Source organism: Podarcis filfolensis (assembly GCF_964270895.1).
Source record: "Podarcis filfolensis genome assembly, chromosome: 2".
Taxonomy (NCBI): domain Eukaryota; kingdom Metazoa; phylum Chordata; class Lepidosauria; order Squamata; family Lacertidae; genus Podarcis; species Podarcis filfolensis.
Window position 1 is genome coordinate 92,187,296 of NC_139605.1, and position 22,252 is coordinate 92,209,547.

Genomic DNA, 22,252 nt, shown 5'->3' on the forward strand with positions numbered 1-22,252 from the left:
GAAAATCACTTTCTTAGAGCAGTATAAATCAGCTTAAATGAAATCAGTACAAGCTCCAGTAGCAAGGCCAGGTCTTTTGCTGATTTACACAGAGACAAAGTTGTTGAACACTGTCATATAACATTTATTTGAGATGGACAAAGCTGTGCATGGAGTAATTGAGGTTAGACATCTGCTTGTAAAGTTCAAATTACCATAGATTATTTTTGAGGATGAGGTTACTTTTCTTTCACCATGTTCTGAATGCATACCCTGACAGCTAGAAGTGACCTTAATTTTACTTTCAGATTGAGGGAAAGTTTCCATTTTTTGAGGCTCTACATCATTATAAGGGAGCAAGACTTTTGAGAAGACTTTATCTGCTTTGGGGTAAGAGAAAACTCCACAGGAATCCTAGGTATCAAGTGACTGAAAGGAGAACATAGAGTTGGAAGGACATCCTTGGGTTTAGTGGTTTTTGTTTCCTCGCCAAATATAGCCCTTATATGAGCCGAAGTGAGTCATTTGTCTGAGGTGGCACTTCAGGAGGGGCAATTCAGATACACCCACACCCATACCCTGGCCTGTCATGTAGGGCATATTATTTTAGGGGGTGAAGCTTAATTTTGCAAATTTCTTCAGATAGGGATCTATAAAGGCAGCAGTGGTGATGGCAGCTGTGGTATGCAGGTGAACATATTTGAGGTTCTACATAGCAACATTATGTATTTTTAATGTGCTGTATTCTGCTTTTTTATTAGAAGTAGAAGGCGTACTTTGTTTTCCTAAAGTCAATTCGTTAATTTCCATTTTGGGCATCAGCTATTTGCTCTTCATTTTCATCATCACAGAAGATTTATTTCATTTGATTATAATCAAGCATCCTGCTTACTTCTCTGCTTATATTCAGCAAGCCTTATTTTCTTGTCTTCCTGCCACTTCCAAATCTGGCAAGCCGATCTGATGTCCTATCATTTTTGATGATTTTTATGTAATTTTGCACACATTTTCCCTCACAAAAAAATAATCAGACAAGTTTAAAATTATTAGAAATTCCACAAAAATGTTAAAGCATCAATATTTTTATGTACTTATTTACCAAGCAACATTAAATTGTATTAAATTAACCCAAACATATATTGGATTCTCAGGTTATGTTAAAACTTTTTAGCATCCCTCATTTTTGGAGTTGGAAAGTTGGAAAATTCAACATGCCCTGCCACTTTAGGAGTGCCTTTGCTGCATCAACAGAGCACTTTGCAGGATCCTTCCTCAAAGTGAGGTAGGTGGACAAGGTGGCTCTGAAGAGCACCTGTGCTGCTGTCACTTTGCCACCCCTGGCAAAATTTGTGAATGGGCAAATTTAAAATTTTATAGTTTAACAGTTTACCAATGTTTGACTTGAATCAAAATTTGACAGTACAGCAGCAAACCAATACAATTCCATGCGTTCTTTGGGGCCTGTCCACAGAGCCAAACTCTGCAAAGAACCTAAGTCGCAATGTAAGGTTCTTCCTTAGAGTGCGGTGGAGGCCACACAACATTTCTCCCATCCCAGAGAAGGAACTGTGACAGCAGGGACACCTTCTGAACCAAAGTGAAACACACGTTTGTTTAGTTATGTGCTATTTGTGAAATTGCAGTGCTTAAGGGTCTACATTATGTTTGCAAGGGAGAAGGATGGGAGGGGACCACAACTTTGCCATGTACCTGTGACCTCACAGACCCTCCAAGTGTCCCAATTTCCCAGAGACCTTCCCAGATTTACAGAAGCCATTCCAGTTTCTGATTTTATCCCGGAATGTCCAGCTTTCCTTGGGATGTGCCTATTTTCATCGGGGAAATGTTGGCGGGTATGACCATCTGATGTGACCCTAGCAGCCTCATCAGGTCTAGCGAGCACCAGCTGCCTCCCTGCTATGATCGTAGAAGTCCAGCTGTGATTCTGATGCAGAATTGATTTTCAAGCATCATAGCTGCATACTATCTGTAGTATATTCACCCTTCTGGTTTGCCATACCAAAACTGTGCTTTGTTTTGATCCTGTCTTTGAAGCTGCATTGTTTCTGCTTGAAAAAACTTGTTTTTAATTTTCTTGTTAGTTATACGCCCTCTTTGTAGCCTCTTAATGGAGCAGTTTACTGTTGTGATCTTTACTCTGCATATATTGTACTGAACATGTATTGCAGTGAAGACTGAATAGTAAAGAAAAAGCAACATTTTACAAGCCATTTTGCTAAGGAAAAAGAGGGGAACTCCTGAAAGTCTTCATAATATGACTAGTTAGAAAAGACTGTCTTTTAAAAAAATATTCTGTTAACAGCATTTCTGCTCTGGTTAGATAACTCTATCCTTCTACAAAATACATTTCTGCAAAACATGCCCTGCTATTAAAGGTACTGTAGTTACTTACTACAGTAAGTAGTAGGTAACTACTTACTACTGGGGCAGTTTGAGTACTTTGTTTTTTTCAACTGGAGCAAAATAGAATTACAGTCAGATATGGATATGGAAGCCATATCATTATTAGAATCAATTTAACCATAAATTCTTAGTTTGTTTCAACTGACAGTAATGAAGGGGTCTTTTTCTTTCACCGACTGTGAATTAAGCTCAGACAGTTCTAATATATCATTTTCTGGTAGGAAATACAGAGCTGCAAGTGCTGCACTGGGTGACATTTCAAGAAGAAAACTGCATGAAAAATTAGTGTGGGATACTAGATTAAAGAGAAGATTAGTATTTCTACTGTGAGAGCCTTCAGTATTTGCTTCTCAAATAATATGGCCTCCAGGATGAAAATAACTATATGCCAACTCCCTCAGTGCCATTGAGATTGTAAATAAGATATTCTTTCCATTCAAAGCACATGTTTTAATAAGGCAATTTGAAACTGCTTTATAGGGCAGCTTTCCTGCCACATGAGTTTGTGTGTCTGTGTGTGTGTGTGTGTGTGTGTGTGTGTAGTATGCATTGAGTGGATATGTGTGTATCAAGGTTTATTTGCTTTAGATGAAAAATGTGTTTAATATCTTACATGTTTTAAAGACACGTGCGAAAAAGTAAACCTGCGTATTAATTAGGCCCACCTTGCTTCTTCCTCCCCACTCTCAGTGAAGAAAAGAGTACGATTTGAAAACAGAGGCGCTGAATGTACTTTTGCGACTCATGAGAAGTCCTTTAATAAAAACATCAACAACAACAACAAAAACCAGGGAATTGCACAGAGAGTTGGTTAAGGGTCTGTTTCTAAATTATAGCTTGCATTTCTTGCAGGAACATCATGCAAACAAAAAAAAGGTTGATTTTTGGCAGTGGTGTTTTCTTGAGCCATCTTAACTGTAAAAGGTGCACATGTAACATTGGTGAGAGGATGAGAACATGCTCATGACTATAGTTTTCCCAAAGACTAGGGAACAAAGCTGAGAATGTGCATAGTGAGTGGCTGGGTGGGGGGACACAGCAAGTGCCCAAGACAGTTGTTTCTGTCAGGGGCGTAGCATGTCCAGTGCTGCCCGGCGCATTAAGTTAAATGAAAAGTGATGAACATTTGGGCATAAAATATTAACTGATTGGGTCTGAGCTGGTTTGACTGATCGGGAAAGAGATCTTGGGACGTGGTGAATAACATTATGAAAAAGTTGACCTATGTGTGGCAGCTGTAAAAAAAAGGGGGGAGGAGGCAGCAACATCCATGTTAGGGATTATTAGAAAAAGGGATTAAAAATAAAACAGCCAATATCATGAAGTATTTATTTAAAAAATCTATGGCATGGCTATACTTTGTGTACTTACTGTTTTGGTTGCTGTGTTTCAAAAGGATATTGTAGAACCAGGAAAAGTGCCGAAAATGGCAGCATAGATGCTTAGAGAGCTGGAGCAACTGTTACAAGGAAAGGTTCCAACATTTATTTTTGGTTTTTTTTAATTTAGAAAAACTGGCAAGTTAAGGGGATCAGGAACAAAATAGAAGCATATACAATTATGCATGTAGTTTCCTCCTCACAGGGCTACATTTTCCCATCACTCTTAACTACAGTTCCCAGAATTCTTTGAAGGTGGTCATGTGCTTTAAATGCATGGTCTGCATCAGCCCTTAGGTGGCTTTTTTTTTTAAGGGTAGGGCTTTAAAAGAGGATTAAGTAAATGCATGGAGGATTAGACTGGGGAGCAAATGTGAGGCAGTGCCATGGCCCTCGTGACCTTACGGTGGGCTCCTGTTTGACCATTGTGGGAAGCAGGATACTGGACCAGATAGGCCTTTGGTCTGATCCAATTGGACTCTTCTTCTGTTCTTATATTCCTCTACTGTTTGTTTCCTCCTTGTTAAGAGTTTAAGCAGGCGATAACCAGAGAGGTGGCCTTTTCAGCCATAGTGCCTCACCTATGAAATTTGCTCCTCAGAGCGGCTTGCCTGTTGCCAACTTTATTTTCTTTTAGATACCAAGTAGAACCCTTTTGTCTCCTATGTGTGTGTTATTGTTTTTAAACCTTTTAGGCATTTTGAAATGTTGCTGATTGTTCTGTTTTTGTCTGCTGGGTTTTCAAAATTACGGTATAGGTATCTCGGTTTTGATACTTTAATAGTGCATATTTCCATGGAACCAATTTAACTGAAGCGGCGTATATACCGTATATGCTTAAGAATTTGAGACCAAGTCTCAAACTGCATGCTCAAAAACAAGAAGGGTTCTGAAGATCACTCCTCATTATTTAAAATATTGATTTCATGTTGCAGTTAATTTTCCAAAGTTCCTTAATTAGTGAGTGTATATAAGGATCGAGGATAATGTGCCCTTGAGCTCCCTGTGCTACTTTATTTGTGAGATTATGATACACATCTCAACGTCTTTTAATAACTATCTTGCAGTATTTAATGTGTACTAATTACCTATGAAACATATAATGCCATAAAGACTAATTTAAAATCTCTTGCTAATTTATTGCTCGTCTTGTCACCAGAAGATAGGGAGCCGGGGGTGATATCAAATACCAAATTCCCCCTCATAGCTGCTGTTCATAGTGTGCTAGGGTCAGTTTCGGAAGTTACAAAAAAGCACTGTAGGAGCCAACAAATAACTTATAGGCCAGAGATTCACCAGCATTGTCTTGCTGACTTGTACGAATACAGTAATTACTGAGTTGACATTTACTCGCATCTCTTGGAACCTCCTGGCCTATCAGAGCACAAATTTTGTTCATCTTGACATATATTTTTTTGTTTCTCCTTTTTCTTCATTTCTCCAGCCTGAAGAACTCACCAATGCACTGGAAATCAGCAATATTGTCTTCACTAGTCTCTTTGCCCTAGAAATGCTTCTGAAACTGCTCGTGTACGGCCCTTTTGGCTACATCAAAAATCCATACAATATATTTGATGGGATCATCGTAGTGATCAGGTAACTGGCCTGGAGTTGTCATTTTATGTGAGCAGGTAAAGTGATTTCTCCCAACTGGGCTGTTTAAAATAAAGCTGCAGGAAAATAGTAAGGAACGTCTGAAATGTTTATGGGGGTCTCGGTTCTTTTGCTCTCTCTGTTAGAATATGTGCTCCAGAACTGCTGTGAAAACTTCCTAAAAACCAGCGCTGTCTCCCGTCTCTCGTGATTATGTGCAACAGCACCATTTTGATAACTTCTTCAGGGGAATTTCCTGCATAGGGGAACCACTGAACAGCAGCTACTTAAATGCTATTTTCCTTCCTTGTGGCAGCCACACACTGGGAATGGCAGCCAAGAATGTACCTGTTTCATTTAGCACATATTATCTTTTAAAAGTGCATGACCAAAAAAAGATATTTCTATCTGCAGAACTTTCCAGTTGAAGAGATCGTTCAACATTTACCACTCATCCATTAAGTAAAGTATCCTCAAAGTGGGCTTATACCTATCTGGCTGCTTGTTCAGTTTTCAGGCACATGCAAAATATGTTAGGAGTGTATGCTGGCATAATTCTTTTTAATTCAAATGCAAGTTCTGGCTAGAAATTTAAAATTTTCAGAAATCCTAAGGTCTTGGGGGGGGAAGCTGAAATATATGCAGTACTCAGTAACTTTGTCCACCTTAAACATTAACAGTTTAAGAAAATGAAAAGTGATGGGTATATAACTTAGCTGTTAACACACCAAACAGGAGCATTTGGTGTATTTATGAAATCTTTTTTCCCCAAATCATAATTGCATATGTACCCAGTCTCAAAACATGTATCAACGTTATATTAAACAAAATGAGATTGTTTGCATCTGGAAGCAGTATACATACAGAAGAATATACTACAGAAAGAAAAGAAATTGATTTTTCCAGAGAGAAAGCTCAGAACAGCACAATTCTTGTGATGTAATTAAATTTCACAGATAACTTTGCAATAGGAAAATATGAGGTCCCCTCCCCCTTCCCAGTTTATAACAACATTTTCAGTGGGTGTTAATACTAAGCCTTTAAATAAAAACACCGGGAAAATGTATGTTTCTCCATTTACCCCTGGGCCTCCATATTTCTGTAGCAGACATTTGCAGGTCTGTATTATCTGAAGTTGTTGTCTCATGTAGTATGCAGCATCCTGTGAGCATCCCTGTTTCACACCACTGAGCTCTACTAGCTAGTTTGGACTATAGGCCTTCCCCACTTTTGCTATATGTACTCTATGCATGGATGTACTTCTTCCTCACAGGATCCCATTTAACATTATTCTTTTATCTTCTTAGTGTCTGGGAGATAGTGGGACAGCAGGGTGGAGGCTTGTCTGTTCTACGGACCTTTCGCCTTATGAGAGTCCTGAAACTGGTCCGTTTCATGCCTGCTCTCCAGCGCCAGCTGGTGGTGCTCATGAAAACAATGGACAATGTCGCCACATTCTGCATGTTGCTGATGCTTTTCATATTTATCTTCAGGTAGGTACTTAAATGAGCCCCTGCATTCCCTTTCGAAGCCTGTCGTGTCTGTGCTTTGAGGTGGAATCAGCCAATATTAATTTATGTGCCATGGCAAAACAGTACAAGTTGCTAAGATGGAAAGTGATTTAATGTACAGTGCTACAACTCTGCATATTTTGAAAATGGTAGTGAAAATGGTCTTTCCCTCACCTGAGTGGTGTAGTATGCTTCTACTTCTGATGGCTTTAACCCTGAAACTCCCCAGGCTGAGCAACACTTTGGTTTTTAGTTTGTGAACCCTCAAGAGTCCAACAGTCTTCATAATGTGAGAGTTTTCAAACTTTTTCGTTCCAACAAATGAAGCCTTATCATATATGAGCCTTCAACTGCTAGTCACCACAGGGCATGGTGTCAGAGCTCAGCGAAAGTAGCTTACTAAAAGCTGAATTCCCTTTTCTTTCTTTTCTTTGTCCTTCCATGAGTAGTGGGGTGCAGGAGTAAGAAACTTCACTCCAAACATTATTTGCTAAGATGGAAGAGTCTCTCTTCCAATACCATCTTGTTCTTCTTCTTTAATATACTCATTTCCCCCTTTCATTCAGTATTCTTGGGATGCATCTCTTTGGCTGTAAATTTGCTTCAGAGAGAGATGGAGACACTCTTCCCGACAGGAAGAACTTTGATTCCTTGCTCTGGGCCATCGTTACTGTTTTCCAGGTAATGCAACCATTATGGCTAACAGTTATTTATTTCACAGTGTTTATATATTGGTTGATGGTAATCAAATCTCAAAGAGGTTTAAAAAAAATAATTCAAATTGGTTTACAGAAAGAATAAGCAAGCACCTATCCCTTGAAGAGATAACAGCTTGAGATTCTCCAAAATGTCATACTGAATACTGAGAGAGAGCACGTGCTATTTTTTTCTTGAAAAAGAGGTGCCGGAACTCACCATGAACGCCTCCCTCATTCTCTTATAATGTCAATGGTGCCCACCTGAGAGGCTAAAATGGCAATGGCACCCACTGAGTTCCAGCTGGGGAAAAAGCCCTGGAGAGATCTATAAGCATTTTGGGAGTAGGAGTGGGGAATGCCTGCTCATAAAATACAGAACCTACTTAAGTTTTGGTTTTCCAGATGCAGTTTTTAGAAACCAGTGTCTTTGCAGAATTTATGTTTTTGTTGTCTGAAATGCTGATGTGAATGACAAGCTTTAAAATGGCAAAGAATTGAAATAATTTATTCAAAGAACAAAATATGCTTGTTCACCTCAACTGAGCAGGACAAACTAACTTTAAGAGAGTGCAAATGATCTGTGCTTCTATCTCCCTTAACGTGCCCTCCCCTTCCCCCGCCCCCCAATCTAGATACTGACTCAGGAAGACTGGAATAAAGTCCTGTACAACGGCATGGCTTCTACCTCTTCCTGGGCTGCCCTCTACTTCATTGCCCTCATGACATTCGGAAACTACGTTCTCTTTAACTTGTTGGTTGCCATCTTGGTGGAAGGTTTTCAAACAGAGGTAACGCCTTGAATAACTTATTTATCTTCATGCTTGCTATTAGGTAGTACGGAGGATTTAGAACCCCCATTATCTTATGAGTAGATCTGGCAAACAGAACAAAAGGAAACATGTAGCACTAACATTGCCTTCCTTAACAAATACTTCAGTACAATATAAACCAAACGCTTTAGCTTCTATCAAAGGCTAAACTGAAAATAGCCAGCATTATTATAGATGCAGAATTTATGCAATAAGTACTGGATGGAATGAATGCAATGCCAGTGCCTTTGAACCAGGCTTTGTTGCATTTAGGAGCCAAATTAAAAGCAACCCCATAAAAGCATGGACAAAGTTGGAAGAGGAGTGATGTTGCTGCCTTTCTTGCTGTTGTTCCTTAGTGAATGTCTTTCTTCCTCCTTAAGTGCAACACTTTGGCATATATTTTTTCAGTTCCAATTCCCCCCCCCCCCGCCCCCATCTCTATGGACCGATTTGCTAGAAGCTGGATCTTTTGCTAACTAAACTTCCTCTCTGCCACCATCTGCAGGCAGCTGGAAAGCAAATCTTTGAACAGAGTTTGGCCTCCATGTCTTACTGGCAGGCTGCTTTATAACGTAGCTGAGTCCTCTTAAAACTAGCCCCCAAGCAGTTCTCCCTGCAGCTGGGGCTGGTGGACAAAAATCTAGTCTCAGAGCAGTAAACTGTCATAGTGAAGGTCTAAAGGCAACATTATTCTGCATGACTTCCCAAGCATGCCTTTTGATTTTGGGCTTTGTTCAGCAGCGTCTAGTGGTAGCATGGGTTCTAAATTAAAGTGTTGTTGATAATATAGGTGTGACAGGAGAATAACAACCATTGAGGTCTGTCACCTTTTTTGCCATCATATTCATTCACACTATAAAAACCCATTTAGAAACGCTGCTATGCTTTTTATTTATTTCTTTCAAGTGCAGTTTAAGGAGAAGATTTATGGGAGCCTCTTAGGGCAATGCAGCTGGAGTGGCTGTTTATTTGTTTTTAATCATATCTTTCCCAAGTGCTTTTATTTCATTTATGTCGTTTCTGCTTGGTATCATGCCCATGTCTCCATGTAATAGTATTTTTTTCCATCTTCGATAACCTAGGAAGGGGTCATTGCGCCAATCCTTTCTTTCTCAAGGAGTGGGAGATATATCACACTTCAGGCAGTAAATGCACAACCACCTCCTGGCTCTTGCCCAAATGGTTACAGGATTCTTTACTCTTGAGTGTGTTGGTCCTAGCAAGTCTACCTGCCTAGAATGTCTCTTGCCGCTAGTTACTGGTTTGCTATGAACGTTTGCTGTTGGTTTGGTATGAATGGCCTGAAATTAATATGGTGCCCAGTACTATTTTCTAGAAAAAGAGATGCCAGAAATCACCATGAACTCCTCCTTTGTTCTCTTCTAATGGCAATGGCACCCACCTGAGAGGTGCCAAAACTGAGTTCCGGTGAATTGCAGCTGGGGAAAAAGCCCAGATGGTACCCTTAGGTCTAAAGGACATAAATCAGTCAAAATAAAAACAAATCTGAGGTTCTCTTCCCCACCACCACCAAAAATACTGGCTACGCCCATGAAAGGACATGTACAGAACACAAACAGATTTGCTATTTCTTTGTGGTCAGGATGTCCCCTGAAGTGAGTCAGCAAAACTCTATGAATTCTTACACAGATTTAGGATGTTTCCTTCTTTCTTAATTTTTGTTCTATTTAAAAACAAATCAAACAGCCTTCAAGTTTCAATCGTTCTTTTCCTTCCTTACAACGTGCTTTGCGTACAAGTAACCCTCTTTCAAATAAAGTAGCAAATAAAGTAGCAAGGTTTACTGCTGTCTTGTCACGTGAACCTTTTTTTTTTAAAAAAAAAAAGCTCAAATACTTTTTGCTCCTTTAAGTGCCCCAACCCACCCACTTATTTGAGATTTCTCTCTGGAAACTTCTCTCGATGTTGCGGTTGGTTTTATCTTTGTGATCCTCAAGTGCCTTTCTTCAACTCTGGAAACACTTTGTTAATTTTAGTGCCTGACTGTGCAGGACCCTTTTGTTGCTAAGCAGCAGGCAAACATACAAAAGAATGGGGCTGCTCTAAAACACACACACACACACACACACACACAACTTTAAAACATAAGCCTAGCTGGTGCCTCATGCAAGATGCACACATAACACGTTCCCTGCAGCATGCAAGTGGCTTATTTATTTATTTATGCTCAGTCTGAATTTTGTGTCTGAATTTGAAGCAGTTGTAAGTTGTGCAATAAGAGGAGTGCGACTCTGTTTTACAGAGCTGGTAATGCAAAAATTACTGGCTGAGCTGTCAGGTCTGTACCCTAGGGGATATATCGGGGGGGGGAGACATTGGCTTCTGGTGAGAGAGCTTTCTGTCGGAGATAAAGCTTCTCTCCTGAGGGACTTCATGATAATATTATCTATGAAGCATATTATTCCATTGGTAATCTTTTCATGTTACCTACAGTTTCTGCGCTTGTCTCAGGCAATCCTTAGTGGCTGGCTCATCTCATATCCCTCTTTTGTGTCAGTTATTCTTCAAATTTGTACCCTACCACAAAACAACCTATGAGCAAGGGAATGGTAGCTGTGTGTAAATAATTAAGATTCATAATAGTAGTCATACCGTGCCTAAACTATGTGTGGGAACAGAGCCTGAGAAAGGAGGAAGGAAATTATGAGCTATTTTACAATCATCTCTTGGTAGCGCTTTTGGAATGGGTTGGCCATGCCTTATACTTAAAACACACTTCTATCACAAAATTGTCCTTTAAAAAGCAGCTGATATATGTATATTTTACTATTCTGCTTAGGTCCAAATTTTTGACCAGTCATCCTTTCAATTGGTTCTAATTTACTGACATCATTACCCTGGAAATTAACCGTACTGTCACCAAATATGGCAGGCAAGAGAAAATTAAATCCTTAGCTAACAAATTGAAACTTGCATGAAAACATTGCCGTTTTGTACAACAAAGTCAGACTGATTATGTCCAACATATTTTATCCCCCTTGAACAGCAGACACATATCCCTTTCTATATCAAAACCTTAAAGGTGGTTTACTATGTGGCATTGGGAAGTGGAGGTGGGGGCTTCTGCTTGAGAAACACACTTGATCTTATGAAACAGATATAAAAATGCATTACTGTTAATACTGTGCTATATACAAACAAGCAATAAATGAAAGAAGAATTCTTTGGAACACTTAATTTGAAGGTAAGGTTGATTCCTCCCCCCCCCCCCCATGAAGGATGTTCAACAGCTTGAACTATCCTTTGTACAGAGCAAATATGAAGGCATCAGACGACTCAGGTGTAGTCTGACCTGTTCCACTGCTTCTCCTTGATACGAAATTGACCCCAATGGGTGCCTTCCCTTTTCTCTCACTTTTCCCTTTTTGTTTCCATCCTTTTTATACCGATATCGTTCCCCCTTTGATCCACTCTCTCAATTTTGATGTTGAAATTTGTAAAACCTGTAAACCCGCCTTCCCTTCCTTCCCTGCCCCTTTCCTCACCCTCCTTCCTCATTTTTACTTCAGGAAATCACCAAACGGGAAGCAGCGAGTAGGCAGTTAAGCTGTATTCAGCTGCCTGTCGACTCGTCAGTGGTATGTAAGACCTTGGCATGAACACCCCAAACTTCGTCTGATAGTTGTCTCTCTCTCTCTCTTTTTCTCTCATTCTCTCCCTCTGTGGTGAACAATCACATCATTGCCACTGTTCTCATCATGGTAGCTGTTTGGTTTTGGACTTGTTGTTGTTGTCAAGTTAGCCTTGATTTAAAGTCTCTTCCTTCTTTGAGGGAATTAACCCTCTTAATAATTAACCCCTTAATAATTGAGAACCTGTTCTGGATTCCTTCCTTCCTCCCTAGTGAGATTTTTCTTCACAAGTTTCTGGTTTCTCCCTAAAAGATAGATGCCATTTAAAATAATATTTGCATATGGAAGTTCAGTTTCATGCCTTGGCCAGTGCTCTCCAAGCCCTAGATATGCTTGAGCAACATGCTGCCTGTGACTCCATGGATCCAGGTTTTGATTTCCGTCGGGATCACTGGGATTTGCTTGCATTTACTACGCTAATGCACTTGCCCTTAGGCATGTAGATTGGTTTCATGTTCATGGAGAGATACAAATTGTTATATCTACTTTCTCAATATAAAATTGTTTTATCTACTTATTACCAATGGCAGGGCTGTACTAGCTTAGGCCCAGAGACCATTCAAGTCACTGAGAGACTGCCCATTGGATTAAAGTGAATTCTAAGATAACGTGACCCATATTGTTTTCAGCATATTCTTGACCTTGCACAGGGTTTACAAACAGGCTGTTAACTGCTTTGCATACCACACCCAGTTCTTGTTAAAAGAGAGAGAGAGAGATTAAAGAAACCCCTCAAAGACAGAAGAGACCTAAAATCAAGAACGTTTTGTGGATGCTCATGTGTGAGACAACTCTGTTCTGGAAAAGTTAGTGCTAAAATCGAGGCAGCTGCAATAAATGCTGGTGTCTTTAAAACAAAAAACAAAACTGCAGATAACTTGGGCAATAATCTCTGAGCAAAATCCCCCAGTCTAGGGTATGTAGGAAAGGTCAGAACAAGTTTTAATACTCCTACTCTTTCATAGAGTTATGATGTGCTGATGGACCTAAATCCTAACAATGTTCTGTATGCTAACAGTGTTTTCTTTATATTAAAAAAACAACAACCCAGAATGATGACACAAAAGCTATGTCAAATGTTGACATACTGAAAGTCTACAAGGCTGCATTTATTTCCATGAAATCAAGCACTTCATAAATTGTGCTTCCCTTTCCATAGCCTATTCCTGCCATGTGTCTATCGTTTCCCATTTTTTCTCCATTTCCATTCAGCATTGGAAGCAGCAGCTTTTATTTAGATGAAAAGCCTCTTGTGTTATAGCCAGATACTGCTTTCCCTACATATTGTATATCTCTAATACCCTGTAGGCCATCTCAAAGTACTTGTGCTTCTAGAAAAAAAAAGATTTAAACTCTGCATTCACTCATACGATGCCTTTTTCATCCAGAAAGGCAAACTGGGAGTGCAAAAACAGGTAATATCTATTGGAGCCCTGGTGGGTGATGCTTCTCTGCAGCTAAACTTAGTGCTTAGTGTACTGACAAAGGTGCTGGTATATTATTTGGCAGGGGTGCTTTATTTCAAAGAAAACATGGGGTTTGGTGCTGCAGGGCTGGAGGATAAAAGTATCTCCCCCCCTGTTCTTTATTTATATTTTTAGGAACTCAAACTAAATCATGAAAAGATATAACAAATTTCAGTCTGAGGATCTTAATCCAGCTTCACTCTAAAAACCACCAAGTAGTTAATTAATTAACCTCTCTTTTATTCATACTTTTCCACATACATAGTAGTTTGGCTCTGGACATTTGTGCTAATATAGTTGCTTGCAATGTGATATTTTATGCAATGTCATATCGTGCTTTGGCACATTTCCTCATCGAAAACACTTTATTTTTCTGAAGCAGCAAGTCTTATAAAGGCACATATCTGAACAGGAATTTCTCTCATTTTTGCTTGAAGCATTAGTGAGAAATTGGAATTGCAGAAAAATGGACTGCCAAACTGAAGAAACCCCCCATGGAGTTATTTCAGGAGTTTCCCAGGTTTAAACAGAGCCCATCATACTCCTGTATCATATTCATTTTGAAGCATATAAACACAACTGACCTTTTAGAGATAATTAAGTGAGCCATTTATCTCCACTAAATAGCATAATAAGTTATTGTTGAGGAAACGTATTTAATGCATTGGCTGATTGAAAGAAGCAATGCAGCTATTTTACAGCAATGCTATTAATTCTGGGCATCATCTCAACAGGGGGCAGCTTCAGTTAGGACTCCATATTTTAAATCTCAAGAGATACAAAATAGATAAAAGATGATACCTTATGCTGGACCAAATTCTTTTGGTGTTAAGAGATCAGTTGATCATGAAGCTTTGTGATACTTCTGCATTTAAACTGGGGATGGAGAACCTGTAGCCCTCTGGAAGTTACCAAAAGGCTACAGAGTAAAGAAAAAAAGGGGGGAGAGGTAAAACTCCCATTATCGCTGACTATTGGCCATGCTAGCTAGGGCTGATGTGAATTAAAGCCCAACAAAATCTGAAAGGTTTGAGATTCACCACTCTGCCCTGACTTAAAGTAATAAGCATTAGATCAAGTAAGAAACATCACCCTGTCCTTCCCTATTGCTATGCCTCTTGTTATCTATGAAAGCATGGTTAAATCATGTCTAAACCACTAATGAATTGATCCATTAATTGTGGAGATTAATAGATTACTGCTTCTAATCCTGTTTTAATTATTGTCTTAAATAAATCAGTTCATCTTTAGTATACTGTTGGGAAACTTTCCAAGAGGAGAAGTCAGGTTGATTCTGTGTCACAAAAAAACTAATTAGTTTAAGTCCCTTTTAATGGAATACATTCCTCAACAATCCTCACCTACCATAATAGGGGGAGACTGAGTATTTCTAAATAGACCTAATGCCCTACATACAGACCTGGTGAAGATGCAGGATTTTGTGTTTATATGCACTCTCTGTTTTGATGAAGAAGCATCTTTGAGAAAAAGTTCAAAGCTTGATTGGAGAAAAAATACGTTATGTGCTCAGCTACATAGATAAACAGACACAGGCACTTAATTAGAGAAAATAAAGGTCATTTATGTTGATGATGTGCCCTGTACTCTTTAATCAGGCAAAAATTGTTTTCAAAAGCCAGCCATTTAGCATTATCCTCCCAACTACTGCCCATTCTGCTTTTCATGTTTTGCCCAAGCACCAAATGTCATCAGGGTGAGCCAAGGCTTTTTAGAACAGCAATGTAGACTTTGTTGTACTTTGCTGTGGTAGTTGCCTTACTTTAGCTAGAAAATTAGGAAAGTAAAAATTTGCTTGGCTTCTCTGTTATCGCTGCATCAACTTCTTCCACTGACCACATCAAACTCCCTGGAGACTACTCTTCTCTGGAATTATGATTTCTTCAGGAAATCAGACTGGAATAATTATTGTATATGCTATTCCTGGCTTATATTTTTGGGTTATAACACTCTCCCATCTACCACCACATGTGCCAGTGAATTGGATCAGAGGACTGAAGGGGAAGGTAATGAGGGCCCTTTGTTTATGATGCCTGGTCTTAGAAACCTATCAGTGAAGCAAATGGCAGAGGCTAATGAGCAAGTGAATTATTTAACATGGAATTGGAAGATGCTCTAGGCCATCCTCTAATAGGGACAAGCTTTTTGTCAGCTTCAAGCTTCTAATTTGTTAGACAGGACTTGCCCAAGTGGTAAAACCCCGTTGTCCATAACCAAGTGATCCAGAGCTTACTATTTCAGTCATGTAGCCCCATGTCACTGCTCTTCATTGGCAACCAGATAGGATATATATATTTTCTTCAAGCCATTCAAATAAATGAATTCACACTACTAATCAATAGATTGTACCAGTCTAAATTTCGTAAAAGTCTATCTTTATTATTGAACTTGTATTCTACCCTTCCTCCCAAAGGATAGCTAAACAATAGAAAGTGTCCTCCCAAAAATGTTTTGACTGCAGATTTTTGTATTGTTAACTATTTTTGAAAAAGCTGCATGCAGCAATCAGATTAGAGGCTGCCCACTTAGTTGGACTTTCTTCTATATATTCCCATTTTCCAGTATCGTCACCCATATTCCCTTACCCACTGTAATCACCAAGGTACATTTTCAGATTCCTGGTTAAAATCTTGATTATTTTGTATATTATCAATAATGATAATAATTAGTGAATCGCCTTCCATGTATATGTCTCAATGCAATTTGCAAACATCTTATTTAAAAAATCAATTTCAGCAAGAAGCATTTTGACTTCCTGTGAATGTAGGTGCATGAGGAATTCGTCTGAATAGCTAGGAAAGTAAGTTAAGAATAGAGTCTAATTTTACTTGGCCAATAGAGCATTTACCGGTAGCTGTGTTTCGGTCTGAGATTCCAACTGATGGAGGTTAAACAGTTTGTTCCTGCCCCATTCAAGTCTTTAGCTGCTTTTGAATCAAATGTAGCCTCTCTGCCCTTCCTGAAGGATTACTGCATAGTGAATTGATGTGCTATCAATATATGCATGCATCATTTTGTGGAAGGTGATGTCCCATTGTGGTAACAATTTCAGTGGAACAGTGGATATCTTGTTGGGTGAAAGGACCCTTTTATTCAGAAGGGGAATCCTGAGTTAACTATCGCTTTTCATCCTGTTTGCTAAAGCACTTTGTTTTGATCTAGGGTGATGCTACTAAATCTGATTCTGAAGGGGAGCTTTTCCCCCGTAGTCTGGAAGAAGACTGTGGGCTTAAGAACTTCTCAAATCCAGCCTGTAAGTAGCTGCTGCTCCTTCAAGGAGAACTGTTTTTCATTTTAGTATGAATAGCGGGTGTTGTTTTTCTTGAACGTCTAACTCCAGAATAGTCTCACTTTGAACTAATGTGATTTTGATTCAAAAGAGAACATAATTGAATGATTGTAATCAAAAGAATTCAGAAAGGAAAGTCCTGTTTGGTGGCCTTAAAAATTTCATACATGACTTACAGACCATTAGCTTAATGGGCCGATCTCTTAATGGGGGTGTAGGGAAGAAGACTTGATACTGCTGTATATCATCTGGGATCAATGGGTATTGTAGTCCAACCTCATCATGACATCAGGTTGGAGAAGCCTACTGCACATTATGTTGCTCCTTCCCCCTGCCCAAGCTGCTTACCTTTAAGGGTGCTGTTAAAGACTATCCACCAGAAAAGGGAGACTGGTCTTGTTGGTATCTCTCAATGGGAATGGAAGAAGCAGAGCACAGCTACTTGTAATTCATGTGTATTTAGGAAAAGTGATCAGAGGTAAATGAAAGAGAGTAGAGTACAAGAAGTGTACAAACAGAAAAATGTGAAACTCATACAAGGGTGGAAGAGATGAGGAGGAGAAACCCCTTTAGATCAGAAGCACATGGCACCAAGTTGGCATCAAGACCTTGACACATGCATTCACGTGCCTCCACCCTTAGGGTATGACTTAAATGTCCTTTGTTTTTCTCAGTGATGGCTCTTTGTGACCACCCAGAGCTAAAGAAGAGCTTAACACCTCCGCTCATCATCCACACCGCCGCTACACCAATGCCCATGCCGAAAAGTGCCATCTATGGGGAAGCGGCTCAAGGCTATGATTCCCGAAGAGCTAGTAGCATCTCCATGGATCCTAATACATATGATCTCAAATCTCCGGTACGTAAGTTGTTTTTCTTGTCACGCTGTTTGTTTCTTGTCTTAGCGGTTGTTTCCAAGGGTGTGACATACCAGAGCACCTACTGTGATGTTTGATGGCTTGAGGCCTTGCTAATTGAGTGCAGGCCCCAGGTGGTTATTGTTTAGCACCTGGCTTGGTTTTCTTACCTGTTCTTCGCTGCTTTGCCCCAGGTGAGCGCCCGGAGTTCCCCACACAGTCCTTGGAGTGCCGGAGGTAGCTGGAACAGCCGCAGGTCAAGCTGGAACAGCATAGGGCGGGCTCCCAGCTTGAAACGTCGCAACCAAAGTGGAGAGCGCAAGTCACTTTTGTCCGGGGATGGGAAGCAGAGTTCAGAGGAAGGGGAAAGCTCTGATGAAGAGCAGTCCAGTCGGACTGGGAGCATTAATGGCACTATACCTCACCGCATTGAGTCACTGGAAACCAAAGGCTCTTTTGACTTCCAAGATACCCTTCAGGTGCCTTCTCTATACCGGACCAGCAGCATACACAGTAGCCACACCTCCGCATCAGAGCACCAAGATTGCAATGGTAAAACAGCCTCCAGAGTTCTGATACAGCAGCTTCATTTGGAAGATCCGCTTCCTGAGTGTGACGATATGGATGATGAAGGCAACTTGGTAAGTGACAGCCAGCACGCCTAGACCCTTTGCTTCAAAGGGTTTAGAAGAGAGGTGAAAGTTCTGCTTTTTCTTTGTTTAATTGTTGGGTGTGGTGTTTTTTTTAATGAGCATCACTGGAATCCATGTTTGTCAAGTAAGGAATCCATTGGGGGCCATGTCTCCTTCAGTCACTGGAACTGGAAGTGTTTAATCAAGAGATGCCATAGCAGCCCAATGTAAGATGTGCACAGGATCCGAGGCCCTGATTACACATTATTTTAAGTGAGTAGCACACAACGCTATCTGTGAAAGGCGTAATTTTCATTGGGACCGCAGCATGCAGTGAGGGGAGGCTTATTTAACACTTCATCCAATGTGGTCCCCTTAAAAATCCCCCCATAAGGCAATTACCTTATGGGAGGGAAGCTCCTGTTGACAGCAGTGGCTCCCCACACACACACCTTCAATCCCAGTAGGAAGCCCCTGGAGTGACCTATAGAAATCCACCTCCACTCCAAGTAGAGGCTGGATTGGAGGTGGTGGAGTGAGGGGAAATGCTATGGCATACCAGGTTGCTGTGTGAGTTTGTCATGTTGTGGTTTTTATCCAGCACAACCCCAATGTCTGTGTATTGTGAAGCATGAAATCACAGAGGGAGGGAGGGAGGGAAGCTAAATCTTGTCATTTTGCCATGCATGCCCTTCCGTTCCCTTGCTTTAGACTCCTTCAGAATTTTCAGAAGTCATTCAGAATTTTCTGTGGGTCTTCATGGGTAGCCAGCCCAGACTGGCAAGCCCAGCATTAGCAGGTGGATTATCTTCAGCTATTCAGTGTGCATTGTTAGCCAAGAGAGAGAGAGAGAGGGGGGGGGGAGAGAGAGATTTTCCTTTTTTTCAAAGACAGAGCTATATCCTGTGCTCGGTTTCAAGTGGATGATTTCTGCTTCTATATATTCCCTTTAGAGATTCCTAAGGAAGGAGAGAAATTGTCCTATTAGCCTCAAATTATAAAGAGGCAGTACTCTAATGAATGTTGCTCTTTCCTAGGCCATGGAGGCCATTTAGAAAACGTTAGTTAAAAGGAACGGGTGGGGGTAAAACAGGAGAAAAATCAGCTGCAGTTTGGAGCTGGATAGACTGATGAGGCTAAGTTATCTCTGTATCTCTCCTTGCCAATGAATACCCACAGTTAGAACAGGGGCATACAGCCAGACTTATGTAAATTCAGATGCAGCTCCTGAGCACACAGAACAACACATACATACAGCTGATTCCAAAGAAGTAAACTGCAAGCTGACAGGCATCTCCTTCAACTCCATCAAGTGCAGTTAGAGAGATTGCACAGAGCATCCATTAGGAAGGAACAAGGCCTCTGGGCACCCAGAAGATGCAGAATGTGACTAATCAAATCAAAACCTGCAGACATCGTTCCTTGTATAGCCTTGGCTCCTGGAGGGGCATACAAGGACTCTTGGGACCATCTCTTCTCTGCAGTACAGGTGAAAAACATGACATGAACATCTGCAACTATTAGAAACAAATTCTAGAGAAGTAAATGCGTTGGTACGTAGCTGTAAAAATAACAAGTTTTGTGGCTCCTTTAAGACTAATAAATTGATAGTGACATGAACTTTTTGTAAGCATCCTTAAGGATGTGGAAATAGATGAGTTTGTTGTGTGTGCATGTGAGTAGGGAGGTAAATAGATAATCCACCCATACATAGGACCAGCAAATGAGTGAGGGGGACTATCTTGCAAGGTGAAATTATAACAGGAATAAACACATGCAAAAAGCAGAGCTGCTATGCATGAACCAATAATTTGAAGCAAAAATGATTCGGTCACAGGGTGTCAACAAACCTATGAACGAGTCTAGCTATTGCAGGATGGATCTCAGTTTGCATATACCAAATGTGAGATTAGCATGTATCATGGTGTGTACCAAATTAAACAAATGAACAAAACAATAAAAATCCACTATAAGATCATAAAATTACAAAGTACAGTGTCAAGTGACCTACAATGAATAAAATCATTTCTCTAAAAATGCTTGACAGAAGAATAACCTTTTCATTAAAGGACAAAATGTGAGAATTGTAGGTGCCTGTTTAATTTCAATAGGAAATATATTCTAAAATGCTGGTGTCACTGTGCTTAAAGTCTTGGTTTGAGTAGCAGCCCATCAAATGTATGGCAGCTGTGGGACAGTCAGGACGGCTTCTCCATGTGTTTACTTTGGTTTCACCACTGAATAAGGAGGAAGCTGGACCTTCAGGTAAAAATTGCACTGGGCCTCATCTGCATGTCGCAGTAAACCATAGTAAATATTGCCTGCTTTGCTCCTCCTTGCTAGCATACAGGAGAAAGAAACCAGGATCCTAAGCTAAGTGTTGAGTCCAAACCAGGGATTGTGGTTTGTTTTGCTCCAAATTAATCGGAATCAGTAAGTAAATAGCAAACCATGATCCCTAATTTTGATATAACACTAAGCCAGAAATTGTAGTTTAACAATTAACTATGGTTTACCAAAACCCTGAGCCATTGCCATCCTATAGTGATTAAGTGAATGAAAGTCTAAGGTGACTGCAGGCCAAACTAGACATGATTTTAACTGTGCAAATGCATTCAACATGCACATTTTATGGTATGTAAAAAGGAGCTGAGGGGAAGCTTGAGCAGTTTCAGAACCATTGGCAGCTGAAACTAGCTTTTTTCTTTTCCTGCCTAAGTCTAAACAAAAATGACCTCTCTGAAGCTATTATTTGCATTGCAAGGGAAACCTCAACTGGAGTGAAACAAAAAGCTTGTGTTACTTGCCCATATGAAGGTTTTTCTTTGCATCTTTGTAAACTTAGAAACTTGGACCCATTCCATCAGCAGACATTACATGTTCATTGGGATCCCACTTCCTGCTTTACTTCTGTGACCCATTAAAACCTGTGGTTGTTTTGGTATTAAGTTCTTGCATTCAAGGTTGTAGAAAATTGCTGCTTTAAAAAAATCAATTTCATAAGTCTTTGAACAGTTGGTTTTGCAAAGCTCTGGGACTTGTTCTTAACCTTGGAAAGTTAAACAATAGCGGCCACTTTTTTTTCTGTAAGCTTTTCCTTGTTCCCTCCTTTTTATACATTTTCCCCATTTTTCAGAAACCTGTGTGGCATTGGCCTTAAGTATACATTAAGAACACTGGACACCCCCAATCAGGGGATTATCAATACTCTTACTTAAAGGAATCACTGAGACGCCTTTCTAAAGCCCCAACTGTCAATTCTAAGTAAAACACCAGTTGATATCAAAGGGAATGTAGTCCTTGGATAGACATATATTCACATCTGCATCCACAGGGACTCTGCTTGCATTTGTACATTACAGAATCCCTTCATAATATTTACTATCAAATGTGTTTGTTGCAGTGTTCTTTTCTTCCACATCTATATTCATACCGACCAGGTGTGTCTTCTGAAGTAGATGTGATTAGAATAACATAATTGAGCCATCTCTTTGAACATAATGTGAACTTCAGAAGCAATCAAGCTGATTGTAAGCAAGCCTCCATCTCTGGCCTCTGCAGAGAAAGAATCTTATGGATGGGGGAGAAGGACTCTTTTGAGGGGGGGGGAGCCCAGCAAAATCTAGATGTAGACCAGCTTCTTCTAGGCCAGCTCAACACTCTCGTTTCAAATTTTATTTTGTTACCTTTCTTTTAATTCCTTTGTCTCAGTTTGCCCCTAAAAGAAGACCGTGCATAAGCAAATATTTGGTCCAGTCGTTTACCCTCTCCTACTGAGCAGGCGGTATGGAAAGTGAAATAACCCCCCCCCAAAACACACAGAGACTTTTTCTCAAAGCCCTTTGACTGACTTGCTTGAAACAATTACACAAACTCAAAATATCTCTGGCATTAAAATTGGACAAAAGGGAGATATAAAGGGGCATTCTAGGCTGCTGACA

The 22,252-nt window shown here is 40.1% G+C and overlaps 1 protein-coding gene across 4 annotated transcripts in view; it reads left to right on the forward strand.

Annotated features, from left to right (window-relative positions):
- CACNA1G (calcium voltage-gated channel subunit alpha1 G) overlaps positions 1-22,252 on the forward strand; it is a 323,416-nt gene that overhangs the window by 224,287 nt on the left and 76,877 nt on the right. For 2 of the 4 annotated variants that reach the window (XM_083597998.1, XM_083597999.1), the window contains exons 10-17: positions 5,227-5,378; positions 6,683-6,868; positions 7,453-7,567; positions 8,217-8,372; positions 11,927-11,995; positions 16,696-16,786; positions 17,497-17,681; positions 17,874-18,320. In XM_083597998.1, coding sequence (XP_083454124.1) covers positions 5,227-5,378; positions 6,683-6,868; positions 7,453-7,567; positions 8,217-8,372; positions 11,927-11,995; positions 16,696-16,786; positions 17,497-17,681; positions 17,874-18,320 — 1,401 coding nt within the window. The remainder of the gene's footprint in view (positions 1-5,226; positions 5,379-6,682; positions 6,869-7,452; positions 7,568-8,216; positions 8,373-11,926; positions 11,996-16,695; positions 16,787-17,496; positions 17,682-17,873; positions 18,321-22,252) is intronic. The other 2 variants (XM_083598000.1, XM_083598001.1) reach the window with 1 other exon arrangement.